General features: G+C 40.7%; 2 protein-coding genes across 9 annotated transcripts in view; one reads left to right on the forward strand and one right to left on the reverse strand.

The window, feature by feature from the left end:
- The window catches only part of PRPF18 (pre-mRNA processing factor 18), a 222,468-nt gene that overhangs the window by 155,612 nt on the left and 40,490 nt on the right, over positions 1-26,366 (forward strand). The gene's annotated exons all lie outside the window — the stretch shown is intronic.
- Positions 1-26,366, reverse strand: part of BEND7 (BEN domain containing 7) — a 49,647-nt gene that overhangs the window by 11,946 nt on the left and 11,335 nt on the right. For all 7 annotated transcript variants that reach the window (XM_069801640.1, XM_069801638.1, XM_069801639.1 and 4 more), the window contains 5 exons: positions 21,386-21,685; positions 15,316-15,438; positions 12,578-12,843; positions 8,182-8,407; positions 2,650-2,769 (listed from right to left, as the gene is read on the reverse strand). In XM_069801640.1, coding sequence (XP_069657741.1) covers positions 2,650-2,769; positions 8,182-8,407; positions 12,578-12,843; positions 15,316-15,438; positions 21,386-21,685 — 1,035 coding nt within the window. The remainder of the gene's footprint in view (positions 1-2,649; positions 2,770-8,181; positions 8,408-12,577; positions 12,844-15,315; positions 15,439-21,385; positions 21,686-26,366) is intronic.

Below are 26,366 nucleotides of genomic sequence, written 5' to 3' on the forward strand. Positions count from 1 at the left end.
CACCTTCTCCCCATAGCAGATCAAACCTCCCTCCATGCCTGCCCTCCCCTCCCATTTTGGTCTCTGTAAGTTACACACAGCTTTAACAATTTTGGTATGGCTTCACAGTGAATAGTTAAAATGTGCATAGTTCCCACACAACTAGTTTTATATCAGGATAAAGCTGCTGAGGGCTGTGAGACTATGCTAGCAAACATTGCAACATCCTTCCCTCAGTCCTATAGACCTCCCCAGGCACCAGCCACCGTTGGAAACAAAACATGGGACTAGATGGATGCGTCACCTCATCAGCTCTACACCTCTCCTATCAGAAGCTCATGGTTGTAACACAGAAGTACTAAAAAAACTTATTTCAACAAGATGAAGATGTTATCGCAACCAGCTGTACGCTCCTGCCTCCCTGCTGCTATCTCCTGCTTTGCTGTCACAAAGGTGGTGGAGACTTCTCATGTGCTTCAGTGCAAGGTCAGGTTGGGTTAGCTTAAGCCACCAGTGGAGTTGGTAGTGGACGGTAAGGTGCAGATGGCCACAGTGGTGTGTTCAATCACTCCTCTAGATCAAAAAGAGCATGCCTCCCTGTGGCCTCATGTCAGAGAGAAACCGGTACACTTCAGGGAATGGCCAGTAAACTAAACAACACAAAAAAGAGCTTTTCTACCAGTCTAGGTACTGTGTACTTTTTTTCAGCAAACAAATCTGAGGGGCTGATAGGTACATTGCTGCTTGCTACTCATCCACATACCGGTTAACAAGTTACCTTCCCTCTGCAGGCAGAGACAGCTATCAGAGCCTATCTTACTCAGTCACACTATATTCAGCTTCACTTATTTTTCTTCACAGCCTTGCTGGCTTAGAGACAATATCCTCTGCTTAGATTCTCCCATCCTGAGAAAGGCCCAGAGATGGAGGTGGCCCCATTTGAAAGGCAAGAGCTGAACGTCATTGTCATTTTAATTAATATCCTGCAGAGGCACGAAGAAAAGCAAATAAAAAGGGATGAAAGAAAATAAAAATCAAAACAAAATTAGGTCAATCCTCTTTCCCAAGGGATCTTCTGCAGACAGCCCATGGACCCTCTGCTCCCCACATCCCACACTGCACTCTTCACCTTATCGAAGCCTGGCATCCCACTTCCACCCTCCTGTCCTGGCGGGGGAGAGGCAGCCTTGGAAGGGGCAGAAAGCAGTCCTGTTGTACAACACCAGTAATCTGACACTGTCTTTAACAAGATTATTTTGTATCCCTCTCTCCTCCCTCCCCCCATACGCACAAGAAACCCTTTTTAAGTCTAGTGCTGGTTTGCTTCTCTACTCAGGGAAGCCTATGCTACTAAATAATCTGCACTTTTTTTCTCCCCTCATGTTATTTCTGTCTCTGGGTGTTTCTCATTTTCCTCTATCTTACGCTTTTCCCTCCTGGCATAAATAACATTGCGGAGAATGATTTCAGATGCCAGTCTAAGTCTCTGCTTCAGAGACACAGCTTTGGACAGAAAATGTTGGCTCTCTGAGACAGGGAGCTGGAGAGATTGTTTCCTGTGGTCTCGCTCACCACCCTACCCCCCCTGCCCCGTAGCCACAGGGACCACCAGCAACCCCTGCGGAGCCATTAGGTTTCCCATCCCATCAACCCACCGATGCTAACAGGCACTTAATTGTGCTGATGAGCAGAAAGGAAAAGGGGAAAAGGCAGGCAGCTAAATACGATAACAGTGAAGGACCGTGTTTAAGGATGCTGGCACAAGTGATGTGCTTCAGACAACAGTGTCAGGTGCTCCGAGGGAGTGATGGACAAGAAATACGACCGTGAGAGAGCCCTAAGAAAACACTAGGATGACGAAGAGTAAGTGAAGCCTTGTATGAAGAAAGCCCCTTGTAGGATAGGAGGAATGAAGATAGGAAGGAGACTAGTTAAGGCTTATAGAGTAATTACATGTCTCTTAATCAGTGATATTGCTTTCCCATGAATTCTACTGGGGATTTCGAGACTGCACGTTGCCGTTCGTCGCTGGAGCTGAGAGCTCACCAGCTGCATGCTGTCTGGGTGAAAGCTTTGTGCTGGGCCTTCACCACAGGCTGGTCCCTGCCCCAAGCATGCAGGTTAGTCCAGCCCAAGTTGAGCAGCTTTGCTGCATTAACTTTGCTACAGTACCTGTACTGCTGGCAAGCTCCCACCCATGTATTGGAGAACCTTGCCGGCACAACCAGGGTGGGTGGTATTTTTCTTTTGCTACAGTGATGCTGCTTCTTTCATAAAATGTGAGAAAATTCATCTATCCTTCCAGACACATATAGTTTAGAGGGGAAGGTCATTTGGGTTATGTCTTAACAGCACAGTGAGTGGCTTGTCAGACAAATAACACAGAATTAAAAAACTTCTACCTGCAACCCTGGATGGATCAGCTAGTTTAGGACTCAGATTTCATCAAACACAGGGAAGAAGAGTTTGGGTGCAAATGGAAAGGGGTTAAAGACAACATAAGGAAACACTGTACTTCACACAGAAGCCTGCTAAAATCTTAGAGGTCTAATTTTCATAGTGTGAACATGTACAACTCTACAGTCAACAAGAAAAACACTTCTGTGGACACAAAGGCTCTAAGTTTTTAATCTTAGGCTCACATGTTGTTCCTTATATTTTTATACATACCTGAGCCTCTTTTTAATCGTCTTCTTGCAAGTTTAATTTGATCCTGAAGAATCTGGACCCAGTCCCTAGGACCAGGAAGTTTATCCACATGGTTAGCAGTGCAGTATTTTTCTGTAAAGACTGAAATAAAAAGATACCATCTTTTTGAAATGTGCCACCAGAATGGAGAAAATGAGACTGGAGAGGATTATAAACAAAATATATCAAATTATCCACTTATCAAAAAGCATTTAAATGGCCAAATCTAGGATTGTGAGAACAGAGTCCAACTCAGTGTTTCACAAGTTTATCATTCAGAAGTCATTTGTGTGTATAAATATCACAGCGATACCATGGTTACTACTTATAAAAGCCTATCCCAGAGAAACCGTCTACACCTGACGTCTTCCATTCATGAATTTCACACAAAAGCATCACAGAAAAATAATAGTGTACTTTGAACTCAGTCTCCAGATGTGGCAGGAACTCATAAATGCTGCCTTCCATACAGTACAAGTAGAGAGCTGAAGATCTGGTCATTTGGTGGCCTCTTGGTCAGGATCCTAAGGCCGCAGGCAAACTGATGAAAGATAGAAGTCCTACTACTGCGGAAATCTCTACAGTTCTCATACTGCCAAACCAGATGGAATAGAATTTTTATAAAGCTACTAAAAAAAAAAAAGGCATTATTGAAAAAAACAAAGTATCCCACAGGTCCAATTTTATGTTTTATAAAAATGGTACATTATCTTTAATTCCATATTTACAGCAAACCTAGCAATGTTATACCAAAAATACAAAACTATATAAAGAAGTGAAACTGATGCAATTGATTTTCATCATGCATCTGAGAGGTGTGCAAAAAATAAACAAGAGCAGAAACAGAAAAAATATTATTACTGTTAGTATTGCTATTGTAGTCTTGGTCAGAGGTCTCGGAGCCCAGTGTCCAATTATGACTGGCAAACAAAGAGAGAAAACAGGTCCCAGCTCAAGGAATTTGCAAACCTTGACAATAAACGTCACACAAATGAGATGAGAAAGCATGCAACAAAAAAATGACAATTTCAGTATTTTTATACACACACTTTTGAAATAGTGCTAGCTGGTAAGTATAAGGGGACTGGAAAGTAATCCCACCCTCCCAACTCTTTCCGTGTTAACAACTTCACAGAACCATTGCATGAAAGGCATTAGCAATACTGTAGTCTGATCAGCAAGGATGTCAGACGAACTCTGAGGGCTTCCCAGAGGAGTCAATACAGACCCACATATTGCCAGTGTCCCGTTTGCAACAATTATGGTCTCTCTGAAGGTAGAAATAATCTTTCCCTTCTGAATCCACATGATATACATCCATACCTGACACGATGGGAACCTGATCAATGACTAAAGACTCCTGCTTACTTCAAACATGCAACTGCAGTTCCTGCTTGTGACCAGGGCCTGGGGACAACCTGTGACACTAGGCTGTACCCAGGCCACCCGCTGCAGGTGCCTACCGTGGGAATTACGACTACTGCCTGCTGTTGCCTGCATAGGAAGCCAGGGTCTGGCAGCGTTGTAGGGCCAATATGTTAACTTGCTTCTCGTCTCTAACTTGCTTGTTCTTCTCTTGAATGAAAGTCCAAATAGCTTTCATTGCTCAATGTGTGATTAGGGAAACACAAATGTGGGCAAAAAGGAATGGGAGTGCAATAGGAAGGAGGCAGGAGAAGCAGGACCTCCCCTTTCTACCTGAAAGCTGTATGGTGCTAACAACCCCTCTATCGTAGAATCATAGACTGGTTTGAGTTGAAAGGGACTTTTAAAGTTCATCTAGTCCAAAGCCCCTGCCATGGGCAGGGACACCTTCCACTAGAGCAGGTTGCTCAAAGCCCCATCCGACCTGGCCTTGAACACTTCCAATGATGGGGCATCCACAGCTTCTCTGGGCACCTGTTCCAGTGTCTCATCACCCTCACCATAAAAAAAAAAAAAAAAAGTCTTCCTCATGTCCAATCTAAACCTACACTCTTTCAGTTTAAAACTGCTTTCCCTTGTCCTGTCACTACAGGCTTTGGTAAAATGTCTCGCCATCTTTCTTATAAGCCCCCTTAGGTACTGAAAGGCCACAATAAGGTCTCCCCGGAGCCTTCTCTTCTCCAGGCTGAACAACCCCAACTCTCTCAGCCTGTCCTCATAGCAGAGGTGCTCCAGTCCTCTGATCATTCTTGTGGGCCTCCTCTGGACCCGCTCCAACAGGTCCATGTCTTTCTGTGCTGAGGACCCCAGAGCTGGACACAGTATTGCAGGGGGGTCTCACCAGAGCGGAGCAGAGGGGCAGAATCACCTCCCTTGACCTGCTGGCCATGCTGCTTTTGATGCAGCCCAGGACACGATTGGCTTTCTGGGCTGTGAGCACACATTGTTGGCTCGTGTCCAGCTTTTCATCCACCAGTATTCACAAGTCCTTCTCCACAGGGCTGCTCTCAATCCCTTCATCCATCAGCCTGTACTGATACTATGGATTGCCCTGACCCATGTGCAGGACCTTGCACTTGGCCGTCTTGAACTTCATGAGGTTCGCATGGATCCACTCCTCAAGCCTGCCACAGTCCCTCTGGATGGCATCCCTTCCCTCCAGCATGTCGACCGCACCACACAGCTTGGTGTCATCCAGTATCTAAAGGGGGCCCACAAGAAAGCTGGAGAGGGACTTTTTACAAGGGCATGTAGTGATAGGACAACGGGTAATCACTGTGAGGACGGTGAAGCACTGGAAGAGGTTGCCCAGAGAAGCTGTGGATGCCCCGTCCCTGCAAGTGTTCAAGGCCAGGTTGGATGGGGCTCTGAGCAACGTGGTCTGGTGGAAGGTGTCCCTACTCGTGGCAGGGAGGGTGGAACTAGATGATCTTTGAAGGTCTCTTCCAACCCAAACCATTCTATGAGTCTATGACCTGCAAACTTGCTGAGGGTGCTCTCAATCCCACTATCTACGTCATTGATGAGGATATTAAATAGTATTGGTCCCAGTATGGATCCCTGAAGGACACATCACACTTCTGAACACAGCTCATTGACTTCTGCAGGGAAGGACTTCACTGGCTGGATTTCTAGTCAACGACATAAAAGGAAAAATAACAGCTTCTGATTTGTTTTTTTATCATCTTTTTTCCCTCAGTTCTGAGTGAAAGACTGATGCAACTCACAAGTGAAACTGATTGCCCAGGAGAAACACTGCAACTGACTCAACAAGTGCCACTGAATACTCGAAGTCAAAAGAGAGAATTTCTCCCCAGCTAATCATCCCGTTGCAGAATCATTAAATTACTTGTAAGGACGACAGTTAAAATGTTTTCAGACACCAAGAGCAATTTTCAAGCAAACAGTCCCTCCTTTAAGTTCTCTGCTCATTTTTGTATGAATGTAGCCTTCTCTCCACTTTTGTATCTCTGTCATGGAAAAGGACTAAAAGTGCCACTAAAGGATATCTGGGCACGTGGTAAAGGAATGTCCTAATAATAATAATGCAAACAACATGATGTTGTTCTTGTGGAGATTTCATACTGGCTCAGTTATTTCTTGGAATAAATGAAACAACAGTGTCTGATAGCCCAGCTCTTTGGAGGGAAGAAGGGTGCTATTGGAGCCAGGCTGAGTAAAGATCCACAGGATGTCAGCTCTTGGCATCTTATTCCATCACAGCTTTTAGGGACGGGCTCCGCTACCAGGGATCAGGCACTAGCATTTGGGCAATACTGTAAAAGCCAATAAAGATCTCTGTTATTACAGTGGTACATACTAGTACCATTACAGATGAAATTTATCTGTTGGAACTACAACTCCCCCCCTTTCTTCTCCCAAACTCAAGGGAAGAGGTTAAATCAAGCCTAAGAATTTGCTACTGAGAAACACTGCTCTCTGCAGTGGGTGACAACTGCCGTTTTAATAGTGCTGCTGCATCTACTGAAAAACATTTCTTTTATCACAGTGCTGCTCAAATTAAGAGGTTGTTTTTCGTTTTTTTTTTAAGTAATTTTGAACTCCTTTTTCTTCCATTTAACTTATTTATTAAAGCTTTTAAGGAAGAATGGGATACAGATAGAGTGAATTCAGCTACAGATTTTTGCAGATTACTGAGCTCAAGAAAGGAGGGTATAAAAAAGTGTTTGTGATTTAAATCTAATTATAAGCATAACTGTAAGAAAGTCTGCCAGCAACTCTGTAAGATGTATTAGGACTATGACATAGCCACAACATATACTTCATTGCAGGATTGCACAGGTTGAAAGGGTCCTCTGGAGGTCTCCATGCCCAGCCTACTGCTCAAAGCATGGCCAACTAGATCATGATGCTCTGGACTGTGACCAGTCAAGTTTTGAGTATTTCCAGGGATGGAGATCCTGCAGCCTCTCTAAGCTGTTATTCCACTGTTCAACCATTCTCATGTTGAAAAAGCTTTTCCCTATATCACATTGAAATTTTCCATGTGTCCGATGCCTCTTGTGCCTATGGGAAGAGTCTGAGTCCATCTTCTCTACACCATCCCATTAGGTAGTTCTGGACAGCAATAAGGTTTCTCCTGAATCGTCTTCTCTCCCGTTCTCTCAGCCTCTCTTCATATGTCACTTCACATACATACTTACCTGCTTCAGTACCATAAGTCTTGGTGGCCCTCCATTGCACTCAAGCCAGTATGTCAATGTCTTTCTTGCATGGGGAGAGGGGGGCAAAAGCGGACACAGAGGTGGTTGCAAAATGTTCCCCTGCCCCCTTTTGTTGCCAGTGGACTTACAGAAGCTCTTCTCATTGCCTCATGTCTCTTAGGTTAGCAATCTGTACCTCAAGATGAGTCACAGCCTCTAAAGTAAGCTCTACTTTGCAACACAGCCTGTCTTTTGGTAACTTGGGTATTTTCCCTACTAGATCAGATTTCAAAATAATAGAATCCAGTTCAGAATCTCTGGCTTAATACCACCTCTTTATATGTTGCAATCACAGAGTTTGAAGGTACACGTGTTCTTCTGGAAGCTAGAAAGCAGTGATCGCTAAGAAAAACCACCCAGCACAGGATCCTCACATTGACTAAGAAATCTGCTCCCACAAGAGAAGGACCACCACTGTTCTTAGGAGCATTAAACTCATCTCAGTCCCAGTATTACCTCCCTCCATCTCTCCTCAATCCAGCTACCAACTACTAAACTATTTACAGAGCAGACACAGTCAGATGAAGTGCGAGCCTCAGAATTTTGATTGAAGAGGATCAGTTACGCTGTCATTGTGTTTTCAAGATTTCTTTGCATCTCTGATATCCGGAAAAAAAAATAATTATCTTACACGAACATTGAGTTTCTAACCTTAGAGCCTGACTTCAGAAATTGGGATCATTGGCTTAAAATTAACACAAGCTGTCCCCGTAGAAGCTATTTTTAACAACTGAATGAAAGGGAATAGAAATAAGACTGCATATTTTAATAGACCTAACACACGTCAGAAATTCTAATCCCCTTACACTCTCCTTCGCTGAGAATAGGTTATAATTACACATATGAAAGAAAGCAAAAAACATACCTTTTATTGCACCCACAATATTTTGGTCTAGTCCTTTCCGGTTGTCATTGAGCCCTCTTTTCCTTTTGCCATTTGGTAAAGAGTTAGCCAAAGTCTTGTCATCAAAAAATGCACAGACCAGCTTCCTAAAAAGCAGACTTCCTGAGCGAGTATAGTTTGATAATATAGAGTCCAGCTGAGATTTCGGCATGAAGACGTCAAAGCCTTCTGCAAGTTGCACTTCTGGCTACCAAAAGAATACAAATGTTTTAATTAAATGAGCATTCAAAGACACTACTTTACTTCAATCATGCATCTGGTGAGACTACAATCACTTAATCAAACCGTGAGCCTTTTCCCAGTTATTCAGTACCACAGCAGCCTACTTCATTGAAATCAAACCCCATCAGTGAATAAGCACCTTAAAAGGCAAATCAAATAATCATACTCATGTCTAGCCACTGTAATAGTTAACAATTACTGACATTATTTCTAGGTGTACAGCTAACAAAAAGAAAAGAGATACCTTTCAATATTGGATAATAATGACAAACTAGAGGATCATCCCAGAGCAACACTCCTATGTGATGCTTTTTGGACATTTATCTAACCATTTTATGGACTTGTTTCACTGCCAAATTATGTGAACAAGCACGCTGTTGGGCAGCCAGGCATTTCCAAGAAGCACAAATGCAGGGCTACCGGTCCATTCCATGTGTTTTCCCAAGAGGGCTTCCAGCGCAGATATGGCCCATATGAGTAGAAGTAGATGATGAGTTTGAGGTTACCCTTGGAGCCAGTGCTTGCTGATCATTTCTCCCTTCTTTTCATATTCCCAAAATGCATCCTTAGAAGAGGATGATGTTAGACAGACACCTTGTTTCAGCACAAAAAACCTCAGTGGTAAATCACAGGGATTTATGCGACTGCTAGAAAGTGAGATGGAGGGGAAGAGAAGAAAACAAAATTATCCTGCATTTCGCAAGAGTCTTGTCTCAAGTACCTTGTGGGCCAAAGCAGAAAAAGGCCTTCAAGGAAGTCCCCTTACTAAGAGTCTTTTTGCTGTCCCTATCTGTACATATCAGAAATTACACAAATAATATTTGCAGTATCTTCTTCTGTGACTACCACACAGTGCTTACACAAGATGTCTGTATGGAATAATTATATACCTAGAATGAAGATACATCATGAATAAACTAAAAATTTTAAGATATTATCTGATAGTTGGCAAGGGTGGGGGGAAATCAGTGGTCATGATGTGAGAAAATAAGCTAACATTACAGCCTTGCTCCTAATAACTTGCTCTTTTTTTCCCCCTACATGAAAACATATCCACCAGTGATGGTGCATTTTCAAAGATGTTTACAGAGCAAGAGCAAATGCCATCTCCCATCAAATCACCTCCAAACATCTTGAATCTAGACAGAAGAAAGGGCTGCCAATCTCAGAAGAATTTGGCTGTGTAACTCTTTTCCCATGGATTTTTAAAAATCAGTATCAAGAGAGTTACAGCAAGCAGAATATTTTCAAAGCATATACTATCATTGGATATGCATGTGTATTGTGTGATAAAACTGAAGATTACAATGCTTTGGGAACCCAGGACGAAGAATCTTAAAATATGCAGATAGTAATTAAAAAAAAATAAAAATCTAAAAAGCATGTAAGTTTCTCAGATTGTTCTGGATGAAAAGTTGTTTTTTACCTTGAGAACTTTCAAAATGCTGGATCCAGCAAAACAGTCAGAGTTATTTCATTTGACATTTGACAACATTCTGAAGCAGGTGGGTTTTTAATATGTTACTTCTAAACTTTCTGGTGACAGAGAAGATTTTCAAGAGTAAATAAACGTGGGCCAAGTTTACAACTTGGAAAAAATTCTACTTTGTGTTAACCAAAAACCAGAACGTAGTTGTCATGGTGATGAAGGCATCCTGTCCTATTCTCTTACTTGGGTCTTGAGTCTTATGATAGCAATCTAAGATGACCTCAATGATACCAGACACCTAGGGCAGACAAATCATCTTCACTAATACAGCTGTAAAATACATTTCAAACCCTACCAGTGCACTAGCGTGGAGGAGTCAATATTATTTTAGTTTTGACTATTTTATTCTTAATATAGGAATCAATTTGTATATCAGTAAAATAATTTGAAGGCAAAAAGCTGATTTATTGCTTTCCTTTAGTAGTAAACTATTCTTCAATCAAAGACAATCAGTACCTAATTGAACTTTATGATCACTTTGAATGCAACTTCTGAAAAGGAAATGCATTTGTTAGTAGATAATGATCATGGCATAAGGAACAGGTGGGTAAACTACTCGTGTACAATAAAATAAATAAGACCTGAATGCCAAAGGCTTTTGCTGTGCTAAAATTAACAGGCGGTGAATTAGATTTAATCCTAGACATTTCAGTAGGTTGTACTATGTAGATTAGAAATGATTAGGTTATAAATGAAATATTGTAACAGTAAAACAAACACAAAAAGTTTAACTAAGAGTAACAGAACATTACATTTCATGGGCCAGATTAAGAGTTGGTCTCACAAAGACTTTTTCCGCCTCCATAAGTAGCAGTATTTCATCTCAGCAAATCTGAACTAATTGCACTGGTTTCAGTAGCCCCAATTTTATACACATTAAACTGAGTTTTTTCTTAAAGTTCAATAAATGTTGGCAAAATAACAGCGGTGGCAGTCCTGGCATATGACACAGCACCCGCTACAGACAACTCGTGCAATATTCTCAAGGGAACATTTATTTATGGTGCTGCGTAAAATGTCTTTCATTTTTTTCAGGCACTCAGATACACTAGAGATGCTTATGAATAAATAGAAAAAGATAATACCGCCATTCATTCTGACAGAAATTACTTTCTTTAGCCTTCTTAAAATGTTTAAGGTCACATTTTATTTCCGCTGTTAAATATATCTGTTTTCAGAACTCAACTGTTTTCTTTCCAAAGACAAAACAAAATCAATTTGTTTGTCTCGAGGTTCTGGCTCTGTAAATTTAGTCAAACAACTACGGTGGCAAGCAGGGGCCAAAGCATGGGATGGCAGATGAGGACCTGATTTATAAGACACATGTTTTCTCTTCTTTTTTTTCTTAGGTCAAATTGGCACAAAGAATTGTGTCCAGCGATGGAACACATTCATAAAGCCAAATTAAATTCCATTGCAAGTAAAAAAAGGTTTTCAAAACCAGAAAAGAGTGCCACAAGCAAAGAAAAATGATAAGCACAAATTGTGTACTGGAGATAAATTACCAGTCCCTCCCCAAACCATTCCCTCAAACATTATTAAGCATAATACTACAAAAGGAAAGCCTTTGAAAAAAGCATCAAACTAGTTACTCTGTATCACTACACTGACTCTGTAGCATGAGACTGCAATCTAATTAGTGGTGTGGCTTGCATCTATACAACTGAATTATCATGACTGCTCTTTTTTATTATTAGTTCCCACTTCCAGAAAGGTAGAATATTATCTGCTGCATTGTTTTCATTTACGCTTATTGATACTGAATTTAATTATGTTTTTCTAGCTAATAGTACTTAGGAAATTGGAAACTGCCTGCTCAAAATTAAAAATATATTAGAGAAATTAATGATCAGTTTACTCATCAGTGAACTGGTTCAGATGACATCTACTTGGTCATTAAACAAAGCCAATCAGCCACCAGATACATGAAATTTCTATCAACGCATACACGTTACATGAATGAAGAAAATACACTTATTGCAATTTTACATGTGAAAAGTACGTATTTTTAGAGTGGCAAATTTTGGCCCCTTTAGTCACACTGACATCATCAACAGCATCAAGGCCCTCATCCAGCAACCACAGTGATGAAGATCAAACAACCCGATACAGCAAACACTGAGGTATGACCTTTGTAGAGGTAAGGAGTCCCCTGAAGCCAGAGGGACCAGCCAGGCATGAAACACACCACATTAATACACCTTGGCAGGATAAGGGTATACGTGTGAACTACATGCGCTCATCAGCAAATGACAGGGTTGTGAATGCTTTATACACGCAGCACTTTTCACAGCTCCTGATCTCACGGTGGCTCTTGGCAACAGGAGAGATGAACAAATTTCCACTGCAAGCTCAAACAACAGGTAGCCTTGAACTCAAGGGAGAACTACACGCTCATTAAAGTTGAAAAGACAGACCCACAACTTTGTAATCAGCACACACTCAGTTGAAAAAAACCAACCCAAAACTTTGTAATCAGCACTCCCCACATCTCACCCTACTGTCTCCATTCAACCCTACCCAAGATTTGCTTGTTTATTCCAACAAGAAGTGGGAACACATGTCAACCTGACTTGAGTACTGATTCTCCCAAATGAGTTAGTGCTTTAAAATCCTGTGGTACCACATATTAAAATATTAACTTACATCTGATGAAGCCGATTCAAGGATAATTCCAAATCCTGAAACAGGGGTTTCTGGTTTTAGGGAGGGTTCAACTGCTTGCAGACTCAATCGTTCCGAGTTTGCTGATAGCTTCTTTTCATTCTCTGCGGAGTTGGGTTTCTTATTCACGGTAATTGGTTCAACAGTTTTGAGGGGCAGCTTTTTCTTTTTATTTCTCTTTCTTGATATTGTTGACTTTTGCGCACAAATCAGAGGAACAGGAGGCTGCTGTCTGTTTTGAGTCCCAACTGAATGAAAGAAAGTAATGAATTAAATTTATAGATGAAAAGCACATGCATAACCACACAGATGCACCATTAAACTACCAACATACTGAACTTATCTTGTGGATAAGTGGCACGGTTTTCAGGGCTGTTTCTGCATGTGAAACAGTTACGTTTTATCACCTTTGCATAATTTTCCAATCTGTACAACGGCAATAATGACACTGAGCTCCACTATGAGGTTTTTCAAGACATACTGATGAATAGCGTTTTAGGAAAATTATGAATACGTGGTTCTTTTTCCTCATGACCACTAGATGGTTGGTGACACGAAGGACTTAAGCAATGATTAATTTGTATACCCTCTTGAATGACTGAGAATGTCACTGTCTTTGAGCATCTTTTCCTGATAAAGTAAGATAATACAAGTGCTAATGCAATTACAGTTATTTTTATGAATGTAGTCACCAAGTTAATCAGCTCGGCAAGAACATTTCAAGTACCATTATGTCAAGAATGAGTGAAAACACGATTCAATAGTTTAATTTCTGGGAAAAAAGTAACCCAAAGTTGCATCAGTTTGTTTTGCTCATACACAGAAACTGACAGTTCATGTGTTACCTCTGAAATCTAAAAGATCTTATTTTATATTTATCAATATTTTGCATTTTCCAGTATCCACATTCATTTGTATAAATTAAGGCACCAATGCTGAACCTGTAGCAATGTGAGCAAGTCCTCCAGCAGAATGCTATGCAGATACAATTATATGTCGGGATGAATCAGTAAGGTCAAGGTCAAAAAAATAAAGCCAAAAGTGCTACACATGCAAATCAAACTCATTCGAGCTACGAGTGAACTACAAATAGTCCTCATCTACAAAGCTTGAGGAAAAAAAACAAACCTTGGAATACTGTTTATTAAAAGACGTCTGGGATATTTCATTTCTGGCAAGGATTTACAAGACTCTAATTTGTAGTTTATCATTTAGACAGAAGGGTGCTTGAATACTAAAATAAGTTATTACACTTTCACTTACATGTTTGCATTTTAACTTTTTTCTTTTAGCAAGAAAAATGCCAAATGATTTTTTTTCTCTGCAAAGCCATCATTTCATGCCTACCAGAAAATACGAACTATTCCCAGTGAATCAAAAGATTCACTAATTAACAAGGTACTTATCCTGTAGATACATAATAAATAAAGGTTCCTGCTATTGAGGGGCCAGCTCTCCTGGCATAAATGCCAGTTCTGTACCTCTCACCCACAAGCCATTTTTAATCATGCACATAATTTCAATGAAATCAGTACAACTGCGTAAAGAACTCCCTGTCCCAGCAAAGATTGTAAACCTGGGCCTTTGTGTGCTTCTTTGTAAATCGACAACTTTTAGAAAAGCATTTTTATGTGTATCAACTGATATTAGAAAACCTGTCTGATCCTTCCCGTTGCTCACTCAAGCATTATACGCCATGAAGACAAGGAGTTTAGTCAGCCCTTCACTCCACCCATATTTCAGTTAATTACTCAACACTGCCTTTTCTTACAGAGGTCTTATTCAGCTGCTCTAAGAGAAAAAACTCCATGGCTCCACTCCCCATCACTCACACTGGATGGGCAACTCAACTGACAAAATCTCCAACATCTCCAACTCATAAGTATTAATGCTAATTTTTAGGAAGCACGGAGGCTGCAGCTTCACAGCAGCCTACGATGACCTACCTAACTCCTAGCTGCCATGGTCTCATTATCCTGCTGGCTCTAGTGCTCTTCTGGCTCTGCACTGTTCTGTTTCAGCTCCTAGCCTAGCAGAACACTAGACTCAATAGTTTTCCCCAACGAACAGATTATTGCTGGTTCAGCCAGTAGAAAGAACTGGTAAACCAGCCTGAAGAAGGATGGAAGCCACAACAGGCAGTGTCTAGCTCAGTTGAGGCTACCATGGAGCTGTAACTTGAAAGATATTTGAATGAACTGTTCTACAATAACTTTAAAGTGGCCTTCCAATTTTTTTTTTTACCCCTAAGATTAGTGAACTGGTAAGCAGGTAATAGGTAAAGTAGCATTTTCCACCTCTGAATGAATGCTTGAAAACAAACTGGGGGTGGTTATGGCATATTGATCTACCCACCCAGCTCCCATTACTAAAGTACCTAATCACATTAGATTTTTTTTTAAATTTAGCCTTAAAGGATTCCTACAAGATAATATCCCATGTTACAGGTAAGGATCTGAGAAGTAGGAATTACATTTCCAAGAAGCCTGTGAAAATTTGACTTTGAACGATGTGTCAAGAGCAGGAAACAGTCCAGGTTTTCCTGAGTCTCCACGCAGATTTCTGTCTTACTAGACCACTCCTCCTAACAAGAAGATCATAGAATCATAGAAGAGCTTGGGTTGGAAGGGACCTCCAAAGACTATCTACTCCAATCCCCCTGCAACAAGCATGACTAGATGCTTGTCATTGATACGCATGTATGGGACCGGTCATTGTACCTGCTTGAATCTGCATCAATTTTCGCATGGTCTTGAGCTCTTGAAGAATAGCCTGTAGGGTTGACTGGCAATTACACGTACAGCAGTTTGGTCCAATTGATGAATTCACCATTGGGATTTCTCCTGAAAGAGAGAGGAACGAAACAGAGTAGAGACAATGTAACCCACACGAAAACACCCAAACAACTATTACCTGCAGGCATTTGAAACTATTAGCAATATAACCCATCATGAAATCAGATCCAAAGCAAGAAAACAAATAATTTTCAACATGGTCCCTTTGAAGAGGAAGGGGCCACTAGTTTTTATCCAATTACTAATATGTGCAATTATATACAGTAGAGGATACAATGTTACATGGGCTGGAGAAGACTGCTCAGAGCCTGAATACAATGCACTCTTCACAGCAGGGCTTCCTATTGTCAGGCTAGTTCATCCTGAATAACAATAGCACCAAACCTCATTATAAACATACTCACTTTATCACGCACACACAAAAAAGCCCATCTCCCTGAACAGTCTCACAAAAAATGAAGACAGTCTGCGTAATAAAGGTTTATACTGTACATTAAATGAGGGCTTAAGAATTTTTAAACTGTTTGAATGTTACATGTGATTCTTTACCATGTGAAGAATTGAGAACGAAAATAAAATAACCTATTTGGAGAAAAAAAAAAACCAAACCAAAAAACAAATAGGATGGAAAAAACCACCAGCAAGGAAAGCTTTTATATCTGCTGTTCTGTTTGCTAGGGTAGGATTGTTTTCTATGGCATATTTTCCAGCACTGTGACCTACAAGATGGGCTTTCCATAGTTTCCCTTTGAAAATGAATATAGTAGTTCAGCAGATTCTTCTTTTCTAGTAATTCTTACTAGTGTTTAACTGAATGTACATACTTCTAGTTCTAGCCCTTAGCAGTGCTTTTATTGCTGCCTTGCTTTCCAGAAGTTTTGCACCATAGGTCCTGAATTAGGACAGGCTGTAACAGCTGAAAGATTTCAAGCTTTAGCTGCATATCCTGCACTTTAGTTTAAAACAGCTGTATCACTAGCTTTAACACTGCAAATAAAATTTTCAAAATTCAACAAAACACCTCAGTATCTGCTTGAAACTGAGGCCAGATGGGATGCACCCCCCTTCATTTCAAAATGTGTTTACAGTCATTTAAATTGATAGCTATTTTACTGCTCATCAAAGCATGCAAGAGGAGGGATGATCATTTTATGAAGATAGGTATAAATGGATCTAACAAAAATCATCTTGCTTGGTGTCACATGTGGTGGACTTCAGAGAATGTATTTCCCTTTTTCTTCCATAGCCTGACAGTTATCAGGTGCCCTTTAATCACTACCTAGCTAAAGTGAACATAAGCAACTCATCTAGTCTTCGCTCATAAATCCTCCCATTTTTCATTATTACTTTTGCTTTCCTCTGAAGCCAAACCAGTTTATTAATACCTTTTTAGGTTTGGTTTGTGTTCTTTCATCAGAGCTCCCTGATGTCAGACCCACACAGATCCCCTGACTTCAATCCTCATTTGAAATGGGTAAAAATCTGGCCACTGCCAAATCGCTCCCACCCTTTCCTAGTTCTTCCAGTGTGTCCCTCCATCCTCAAATCTCCCTTCCCTTGTAGGCACTTGTTCTCTACCTCCTTCCATTCAGTGCTTCAGCTCTGAAGCAACATCTATCAGACTTGAGCTGGTGGTCATTCTCCCAAAAGTGAGCTACTTGTGAAGCTAAACTGATGTGTCACTTAAAGATTGTTGACATCTTCTGTTGCTCTCCTCCTTTCCTCAGATATTTAGACTGTCCACACTACTGTAATTACAAATTTAGGTATTTTAAAATATCACCCATGGACAAAAACTGTTAATACTGCATTAAGATAAATGGAGTACTTTAAGAATCTCTGCAAATCTAGCAAATACAAATGCAATAGTTCCACCGGCTTCTTCTCTCCAAGGTTTCAGCTGTAAATAAAAACTTTTTAAAAGTAAAAAGCAATCTGGAAAACAGGCTGAGAGTCTCAAATTAAAACAATAAGAGGTTACTGACTCAGTCGGGCTCTGCCTAGTTTGATCTCACCCTTCCTTTGTACGCTGTCTAGTCACTGGAAGTTCCTTGGGGCATGGATGGGATTTTATCTTTTCAATGGTCCATAAAGTGTTTAGCCTATTGTTACAGGTACAGAGGGGAAAGGAGGAAAAAAAAAAAAAAAGTATCTTTAGCTTTGCAGCAGATTACTCAGATTTACCTATCTGTTAAAGGTAGACTTTTAAGTAGATGAAGTTCAAGACTTCTTATAATTTAATAGCATCAGCGTAACTCCGCACTTTTCAGTAAGACAAGCAGGTACCCTAGAAATGGAGTCCCAGGAAATTAGGAGAGTTTTATTAATACAAGGCAAATACATCCTTCTTCCAGTGCTTTCTCAGTTGTTTTAGACTAATAAGCTCCTCGGGATAAAGTCTGTCTTCTCTCTTGATCAGAATCCAATATTCCAGTGGGCTTCTAGAAATAGTATCTGAAAGACTACAGCAGGAGACAGGGCTGGTGGCTTTTGTTTCCTTCTTAAGAAAGACTCTATATCAGGGTGAATTGCATGTGAAAACTTGGACAAATTGTATCAGTAAATACCTGTACATCTTTCCTGTTGCAATATAACATGTTCCTAATGAAAGCACGCAGGCACACAGGCTCCTGATGTAAAACCAAAGGGTCTATTTTCCCATTGAGGCATGGGGGATTTACATTATAATCCCCATTAGCATTGATAGAAATTACCCATGTAAATCTACTATAGGTACTGGAAATGGGAAAAGAGACCACCAATATTTCAAATCAAAGCAGGGTTCTACTGACTTCATACATATTCATGAGGGTTTTTTATTTTCTTTCTATCCTCCATCCTCTGATCAGTTACTGTGTTGTAAGAAACATCTTGTAGAGTGTTCTCAGTCATTGTTCCAAGCACTATCTTTATCATTTTTAGAGGACAAAAGCAACCCTTTTCAACTTGTTATAAATCAATTTTTAATTTTAAAAGGAGAACAGACTTTTTATTTTTATGAAGGAGTCTTTAAAGCACCATCTCCCTCTCTTTTGGAAGCTCGCCAGCAGGCAAATTTGATACCGGCTTGTATGATTGAGAGAAGGGGACTACACAACTGCATTAGTTGCTTCCCCCATGTCAGCAGCAAGTAGCCCAGGACAGTCGTTCTTGCAGCTGGGTCTGCTGAGAGTGAATTCACCTGGTGTAACATTGCTACCACAAGTTTATATTTGAAAAGCATGCAAGTGCAATCCATTGAAAATGATCTTGACATAACCAAAAAGCAATTCAGCTGCTGCATCACTGCCAGATTTGCTACAGAACACAAGGAACAAAACTAAAATGTTTTAGACAGACTCTATGAGTTTGTTGTCTCTAATAGGTCAGATATGCTACTCACTGTTTGTAGCCCCAAGAGGCTTCCACTAAACGCAGTGGGTCACAGACATCTACCTAATATCGTGACTTGTGGAACCACCGCCTTAAATCTGGTTTGCAATAAATCACTTTGCTTTTCAAGTATGTTCCTGCTCTTCCCTCTGTTGCAGCAATGCCTAGGCTCCCCCCATTCCTCCTTTTCTCTCTTCGTCTATTTTTGCCAATACCTTTTTCACAACTGCTTTCTATACCAGCACCTATTAATCATCCATTCCAGCCTCTCCTTGAACCACCTTTACCATGCAAGTAGGTAACTATACTAGTTAGATGGACTTAGCATGCCTATTACATTAAAATCTGAGTAATTCGGCCTACAACGTATAACTTGGCTTCCTATACGGTATCTATCCACAACTGACAGAAGCAGTTTCTGGACTCAGACTGCCTGCTACAGATGCCTGGACATCTCCCCAGTGATGACCTCGGCCTGACAGCCCCAGGTAATAAGCTTACATCCTACCTGAACAGTTTTGCTCTGATGAGTTTAAACACCACGGTAAGTACCAAGGAGTAGTATCTCCCTTGAGGTATTGTTCAGCATTTCTACACCCAGCTTCTAAGGACTTTGTCCATCCTCCGAGTAACATCTAAAATACTGAGTTAGATGCTCAGGCTCCCAATGCAGGGGATGGGGAGAATCAGACATGTTATGCTGGCCGCCCAGAAGAGCTGTGTGCTGGGTGAGGAGCAGTTTCAGAGCTTGCTCGCAGCCCAGAAACGCATCAAAAGTTTTCCTTTCCTAGAGACCAGGCTTTGGAGCCAAAACAGCAAAACCATCTGGCAGGATCGCAACACCCCGCTGGAGGCGGACACCTCTAATCAAAGAGCTACGCAGAACGTCTTTTCAAAGGTGGCCGGCGGAGAGGGCCCACACCCGTCTTTATGTAATAACCTAAAAGATTGCATTCCTTTCTGTAGCAGGGCAGCTGCAGAGGGAGGGGTGGAAGGTGCCTCCTGGTTCACTTCCCCAAGAGCTGGGAGCCTGGGCATTCCTCCTGTCCAGCCCAGGAGGTCACTCAACCCAACCCTTCTACTGTCTCACAGGCTGTTCTAACCTGTAAGAGATCATAAATCAGCCGAACCCTTCCTGCCCGTACGAAAAATTAAAGCGCTGACATTTTCTTGCATACAGGGCCAAATCCTGTCAACATGTTTTAGCTCACATGCTGAATCAGGCCCCTGAGGGGACAGAGGTGCTGCTCCACCTACTTTCTGGATCCAGGAGCTAGGCACCTAATCTGTGCAGGCCTGGGCACTTCTGTGCATGCAGAGAACTGTCCCTGCCCGTGCCCAGGGACTCTCAGGGCAGAGAGAGATATGGGATGAATTTCGGGTCCTTCCACATTTATAAGGTTGTTATGGTGGGATTTTGAGAGCACAGTTTTAGACTGAGATGCTAAATGCTGTCAAGTGCTTTCCCCTCTCCCCTGGATCTGCACCTTTAAAAAAACTCAACTTTTTTTTTGCATTATAAAATAAATAAAACCAGCATGACTTACTGCAACATCTTTTTCCAGGTCAGCCGGCACCTCTGTGTGAATCATTGTCTCTACAGAGAAACAGTCAATCTGGTGAAACCTAGAGCTGTATGTTTTTTAGTGTAGTGACAACGCTTCCTAAAGGACAGTAGTGAGAATAATAGTAGTATTTTTCTTTTTAACTGTTACAAGCAATGAGAACTCGTATGTCTTTAGACAAGGATACACAGCAGATGCTCCTATCGGGAAGTATGCATACCTTCAGAATCAACTGGAAATTGATAATGTTTTCAGATGCAATCTCACAATTTTTTATTTTCCACAATTTAGAACTGAGGTACCCCTTCAATATACCCCCCCTCTAAATTTAGGGTTGAATATCAGGAGAAAAACTTCCCAAATTAAATTTAGGTTGTTAAAGAAGACCTTCAGGAACCTGGCAGTAAAACCTCCATTCTCTGGTACTTAAAACAACAAGAAAAAAGCATTTTAAGGGCACACTGCTATCTATTTCAGGGCAGAATTCTCTGCCAGTACAAGATGGACCACACTCTAGTACATGCTGTTCACAGGTAGACTCCATCATCTCTTTTCTCCGATGGTCCCATCGGAATAAAAGCCTAAGGCTGTAATGGGATTTTGTACCTGAAGTTCAGTGGCCAGTTATAAGGCTGATGCCATGCCCTTAAGAAAGTCAGTAGAATCCTGCTCCGCAAGTGGTGTCACAACAGTGCTACATTACTCATTGCAAAGAGGAGTGGTAGAGGTTGACATTTAATTAGCTATGAATTTAATAACAATGGCAAAAGCTGTTTTAGTAAGTACTGTATAGAAATTAAGCCCATAACAGCATTGAGTAATTCTGTCCTATCACCAGGAATCCATTTTAAAAGCTAAGACAGATGGTAGCAGAATGCACTGTGCCCACTTTCACACCTTTTCTAAGTGATAACTATGTGCTCATTTTGTAGACTCTGAACTATAACTACTTTCAGTGCAGCGGTACAATAAATCATCACAACAAAGGCAGAAATTTAGTAGAGTACAAGGAGAGAAAAAAAAAAAGTACTGTTCTCAGTATCTAATGCAGATCATACCATTGGATGTCACGGTTCGCGTTTGATTTTGGAACGTTTTCGATCGAGTTCCGTATTGCCCTGAAAAATGGCTAGCTTGGGGTGATAATTCATTCCATGCACCGCTCTGTGAAGGATGAAGGCTCGCCTGGGACTCTGCAGGGGGGTTCAGGCGCTGGGCCCAGGCTAAGTCTAAATCTTGGGGCTCCTCCTTCAGTTTTTCTCCTTCTTTGCCAACTCGTTGATAGATTCTTCCAGTGCTGTCATTCAGTAATCTTCTCATCCCTGTAACTTGTTTTTTAATTTCCCGGCTTTCATCTCCTAATGAAAACAGAGCCACAGTTATCACTGTAAATTAGCAAAAACGGTAGTGGGTAGAGATTAGTGATTTTAGATGCCAGTCAGAGTTGGAGTACAAAAATAAATAAATATTAAGACGAGAAAGAAAAGAAACGGTTGAGTGGTCGTTGGTATGTACCAAGCTACGCTTTAACACAGCAATGGTTGACATCTCTCATGGTTGAAAGACCTGCTGAACTTGGCTTTCTCAATGCCATTTCTAAAGCTTTGATGAGTAAGATTATTTTTCTCCAGAAGGAAATAATAATAGCTACAGCAGCTTCAAACAAACTATCCTTTTAAGAAAAAGATCCTATTCAGGCATTGACATCAGTGGTTATTTTCCCCAAGTAAAGCCTACAGGATCAGGCCCTTTATAGATCAGTTTGCTATATCCTGAAGGATAGATCCTACAAAGAAAAAATAGACCACAAAAAGCACCACACCATACATGCACACAGAGCAACACTGCATCTATTGATTTTAATGAACAGGATCAGTTCCTTAGTCCACAGAATTTAATAATACCGGATTATACAGGAATAAATTAAAAAGCAGCTAATACATGTATAACTGTATATAGCCTAACTGCTGGATGTCTTAAAAATGTAGATTATGAAAACAAAATGAAAATATATACAAGAAAAATGTGACTGTTCCAAATAAATTCAGGGCATTTAAATAATAACAATTACATACTTTAATACTCCTGGCACCATTTAAGTATTAATTTTACATATGAAACTGCTGATTGCACAATGAATATATGTGTTTTGGGCAGATAGTAGCTATTTCGCTCGTTAAAACATATATTACATTTCACTAGTAATAAGGAAGTGTTCATAGCCCCTTCTGAAATAAGAAGCTTCTATTTTTTTACTGGTAATAGAAAAATCAAACAACCTAAGCAAACGGAATAACAAAGATCAAGAAATTGATGAATCAACCTTCCTTTGTAGTATACTTAATACAGTAATACTTGGTATCCTCTTTTCAATTTACATTCACACTTCCCAAAATAAACCTACTTTTGGCAAACCGATAGTGCAAAAGAAACTTCACAAGAAAAAACCCAACCCTCCAAAACCCAAGATGCAACGTGCATTGTCTCTGGTTCGACAAGGTATCTGAAAGTGTGCTAATGCCAGGCACGTGAACAATTTTATCAACTCAACAGCACTGCTCAGTAACTTAGGCACACGCTTAGGTAGCTGGCTAAACCAGACAGCTAAAAGAGCAGCAACCCCCTCCCTGAAGGAGGTTGCTGCTCCCCTCCTCTGGCCAAGCTCAAGGTGGCTGCGGCACGCTGCAAGCCCCACGTACCCAGGGACACGCAGTACCTGGAGAAGGAGTTTTTGCTCCAGGAGGCGAATAAGCAGAAGGGGAGACGAGCTGTATGATCTGCTCCAGCCTCTGCTGAATCAGAGCATCTCCCGCTTGACCTGGCGCACCGGTTCCCTGGGCCCGTGCCAGCTGGCTCTAGCCCACCCTGATCCAGCAAGGAGAGTGGGCGGTTGCAAAAACACTTCTAGTCCAAACTTAGAAAAATATTTGTCAACCCTGTACAGTGATACTCTAGCACCATTTTCACTCCAGCTAAAGCGGCGAGAAAAACCCTTTGCAAGGAAGTTCTGCATTGTATTTATTTTGTTGGTTTGCCTGTGGATTTAAGCATGCGGGTGTGATTTAATTAACAAATCACAGCACCATTTCATTTAAAAAATGACACTTTTTGGCCCCAATCCAACCAGGGGTTGACTGTTTGCAGTTCCCAACCTTGAGAGGCCGCAGAGTACCACCAGACTCCCATTATCGAGATACTCAGACCCGTACACTGAAGACTACCTTTCTCCTGTATGTGGCTGTACCTGCCCATATCCAAGCTCCAAACGCTCCTACCACATCAGAGCATGAAGCAATCCCTTACTGTCTTACCATTTAGCAGTACACTGGGCTCTCAAGAATTTTATGTCAGCAATTCAGATTTGTATTCAACAGCAAAATGTATCTGAATATCAAAAAGGCTTCCCACCCACCTCCTCCTGTTGGGTGTAGTGACTGTGTGCTACGTGGCTGGTCGGGTGACAAGTTGTTGGAAAGATTAAATTTCCCTTACTCAATTACATAAAATATTAATGTTAACTGAGCTTATTCAGCCTTGATTCTGGTCCCTTGTTCCTTCATACAGAAGCCTTCTTATACAGCGACACAAACATTCATACCTCCAGATAGAATAAAACTCTACATTTATGCTACAACAAACCCTGAAGTTGCATCCTACGTACGCATGTCTTTGTGTTTAGGTAGCTCCCTACTTAAAACAGGGAGATTCCCCCTTTGTGAACTTGTTTGTTGGGTTTGTGGGGTTTTTTGGTTTTAGAGATTTTTCTGTTTGGGTTTGTTGTTGGTGGTGGTTTTTTGTTTGGGGTTTTTTTTTTTGGTTGGTTGGTTTGGGGTTTTTTTGTTTGTTTTGTTTTTTAAATATGTCCTTCGTAAGGAAGGGCATTAAAAACATACAGGTTATAAGCTTGACTTAGTCTTCAGTGCAAGTTTAGATTCCCCCCTCTCCCAGTTATTACTTTTTACAGCTTTTCGTTTGTAACTGGCCAGCGACAGCAGCATCCTTCCTGACACGAGTGGAGAGTAGCTGATGTTACACCATCTGAACCTGCAGGCAGGCACAAGACCAGTAACAAATTTAACTTCTTGCTCTCTGGTTACCTCATTTGGCTATTAGCTCTAGAGCCCAATGATAGCATTTTGTTATCAGCTGTTCCACTGCTGACGATTTTCACAGATAATAACCATGTAATTTAAAAATGAAAAAAAAAAAAAAAAAAAAAGGAATATGCACCACAGAGAAAACCAAACAGCTCAAGCTACTATGTCCTAAAGAAGAGCCAGCCTTCCTTTTTAAATGCTGAATGGGATAATCAAGCACCTAAAAAACCCAGTTTATTACATAAAAATCTGTATTACCTATCTGTGAAAAGCCTCCTGAGAGAGATGCTGAGGCCTGAGTGGTGCATATTTCAGCATCTCCCTGTACCCCTGTACACGTACCAAGGGTCCTCACCACTCCCAAGGAGATGGGGATGCCTCCGATCGGCAGGCTACACGTTTTGCCATTTAGATTCCCCATGTAATCCCTTTCGTTTTATCTGAAACCAACGAGGTTACTTGCAAAACACTAAATACTTATAAAATGCTACTCAAAGTAGATAAGCATGGCAAATTACAGCCCTATTTAGGAACTTACACGTAAAGATGGTAATAGTCATAACAACCATATTAACAATTTTTAAAAATTACTATTACAGATGTCTCTATGACGGCCCCTTATATACAACCTATTTTTTCCACATGGCCTAACTGCAATCTTACAAGACAAAAAAAAAAAAAGCAGAACAAAGCCCTTTCATAAATACTACATTAAATAGTCATAAAAAGTAATTTCCCAAAAATTCATTTCAATCTTTTTCCTTACTGAAAATGTGCACAGCATAAGAACTTCCTGCTTTGAAAGTTGTAAAAATGTTAAAAATTACAAATACACAAATGTAAACCAGAACTGTCCTGGGATGAAGTAGCATCCACGTGCTAAGTGTGCACCTGTCTGAGGCAACAGACCTGTAAACAACACCAGTTAACAAAATGTTACCAATAACTCATTAATTCCATTCTTTGCCCCTATATGCCTGACCATCTTTTCACTATTACGCTTTTTGAACTTAATATAAATGTAGCACACTACCTACAAACAAGTTGTTATACTTTTCCCAAATAATTTGTCAAATACTATCATAGTGCTACAAAGAATTATAAAATTATATGCAACCATACCCATATATTAAAATACTAATTTTATTCCAGTATTACAAAAGTGGTAATGTCATCTGTAATTAATGTATGTGTCTTAAAGTGTACAAATGAATGGAGTTAAGGTTGGACAATTGTCTCTATTTGATGTTTTCTTCCTTTGACTTATATAAATAATCATAATGTCCTCTTGGCCCAATATTTTGCAATTAATTTCTTTATTTTTAACATTTATGTTTCTCATATGCTTTGGGAAATATTCATGAGTAGTTGACTTTTTTAATACAGTTTGATCTTCTATGAATTTGTGTCTAATTTTATGTTGTGTTGTATTTTGGCAGATGAAACTCCTACAGAAACTTTTCCTTTCTTGGCTACACAAACAGGGCTTTTTCCTCCATCAGGCTGCCTGCTGAAGGTACTTTTTATCTCACAGATTTCCACCTTTATGTCAAACTAGGCTGAAACTGGTGGATGAATTCAGAAGCTATCGGGAGGGTAGGAACAGCAGTGACAGCCAGCCAGACGAGCGCATGTGAGCTGACAACATTAGCCTGGTTTGTAAGGAAACAAGGCTTCAGAGGTGAGAAAAAGTGGAAGTCGATGCATATGGCTTGAAAGCTCAATAAAAAATAATAAATAATTGCAACGGGTTATACAATCAAACATATTAAATGCCAGTTTATTAGACACCACTTGAATGCTGCCCTTCCTGGAAGAGGGCCAGCAAAACTCAGCTGCCGTATTTGAAGAATTTTATAAGGGCTAATTCAGAGCAGCTCAAGAAATTGGGAGGCATGTGCATGCCGGGCACGTGTCTCTGCTGCACAGCCAGGCTGAGCTC

Source organism: Haliaeetus albicilla, chromosome 14 (assembly GCF_947461875.1).
Source record: "Haliaeetus albicilla chromosome 14, bHalAlb1.1, whole genome shotgun sequence".
Lineage (NCBI taxonomy): Eukaryota > Metazoa > Chordata > Aves > Accipitriformes > Accipitridae > Haliaeetus > Haliaeetus albicilla.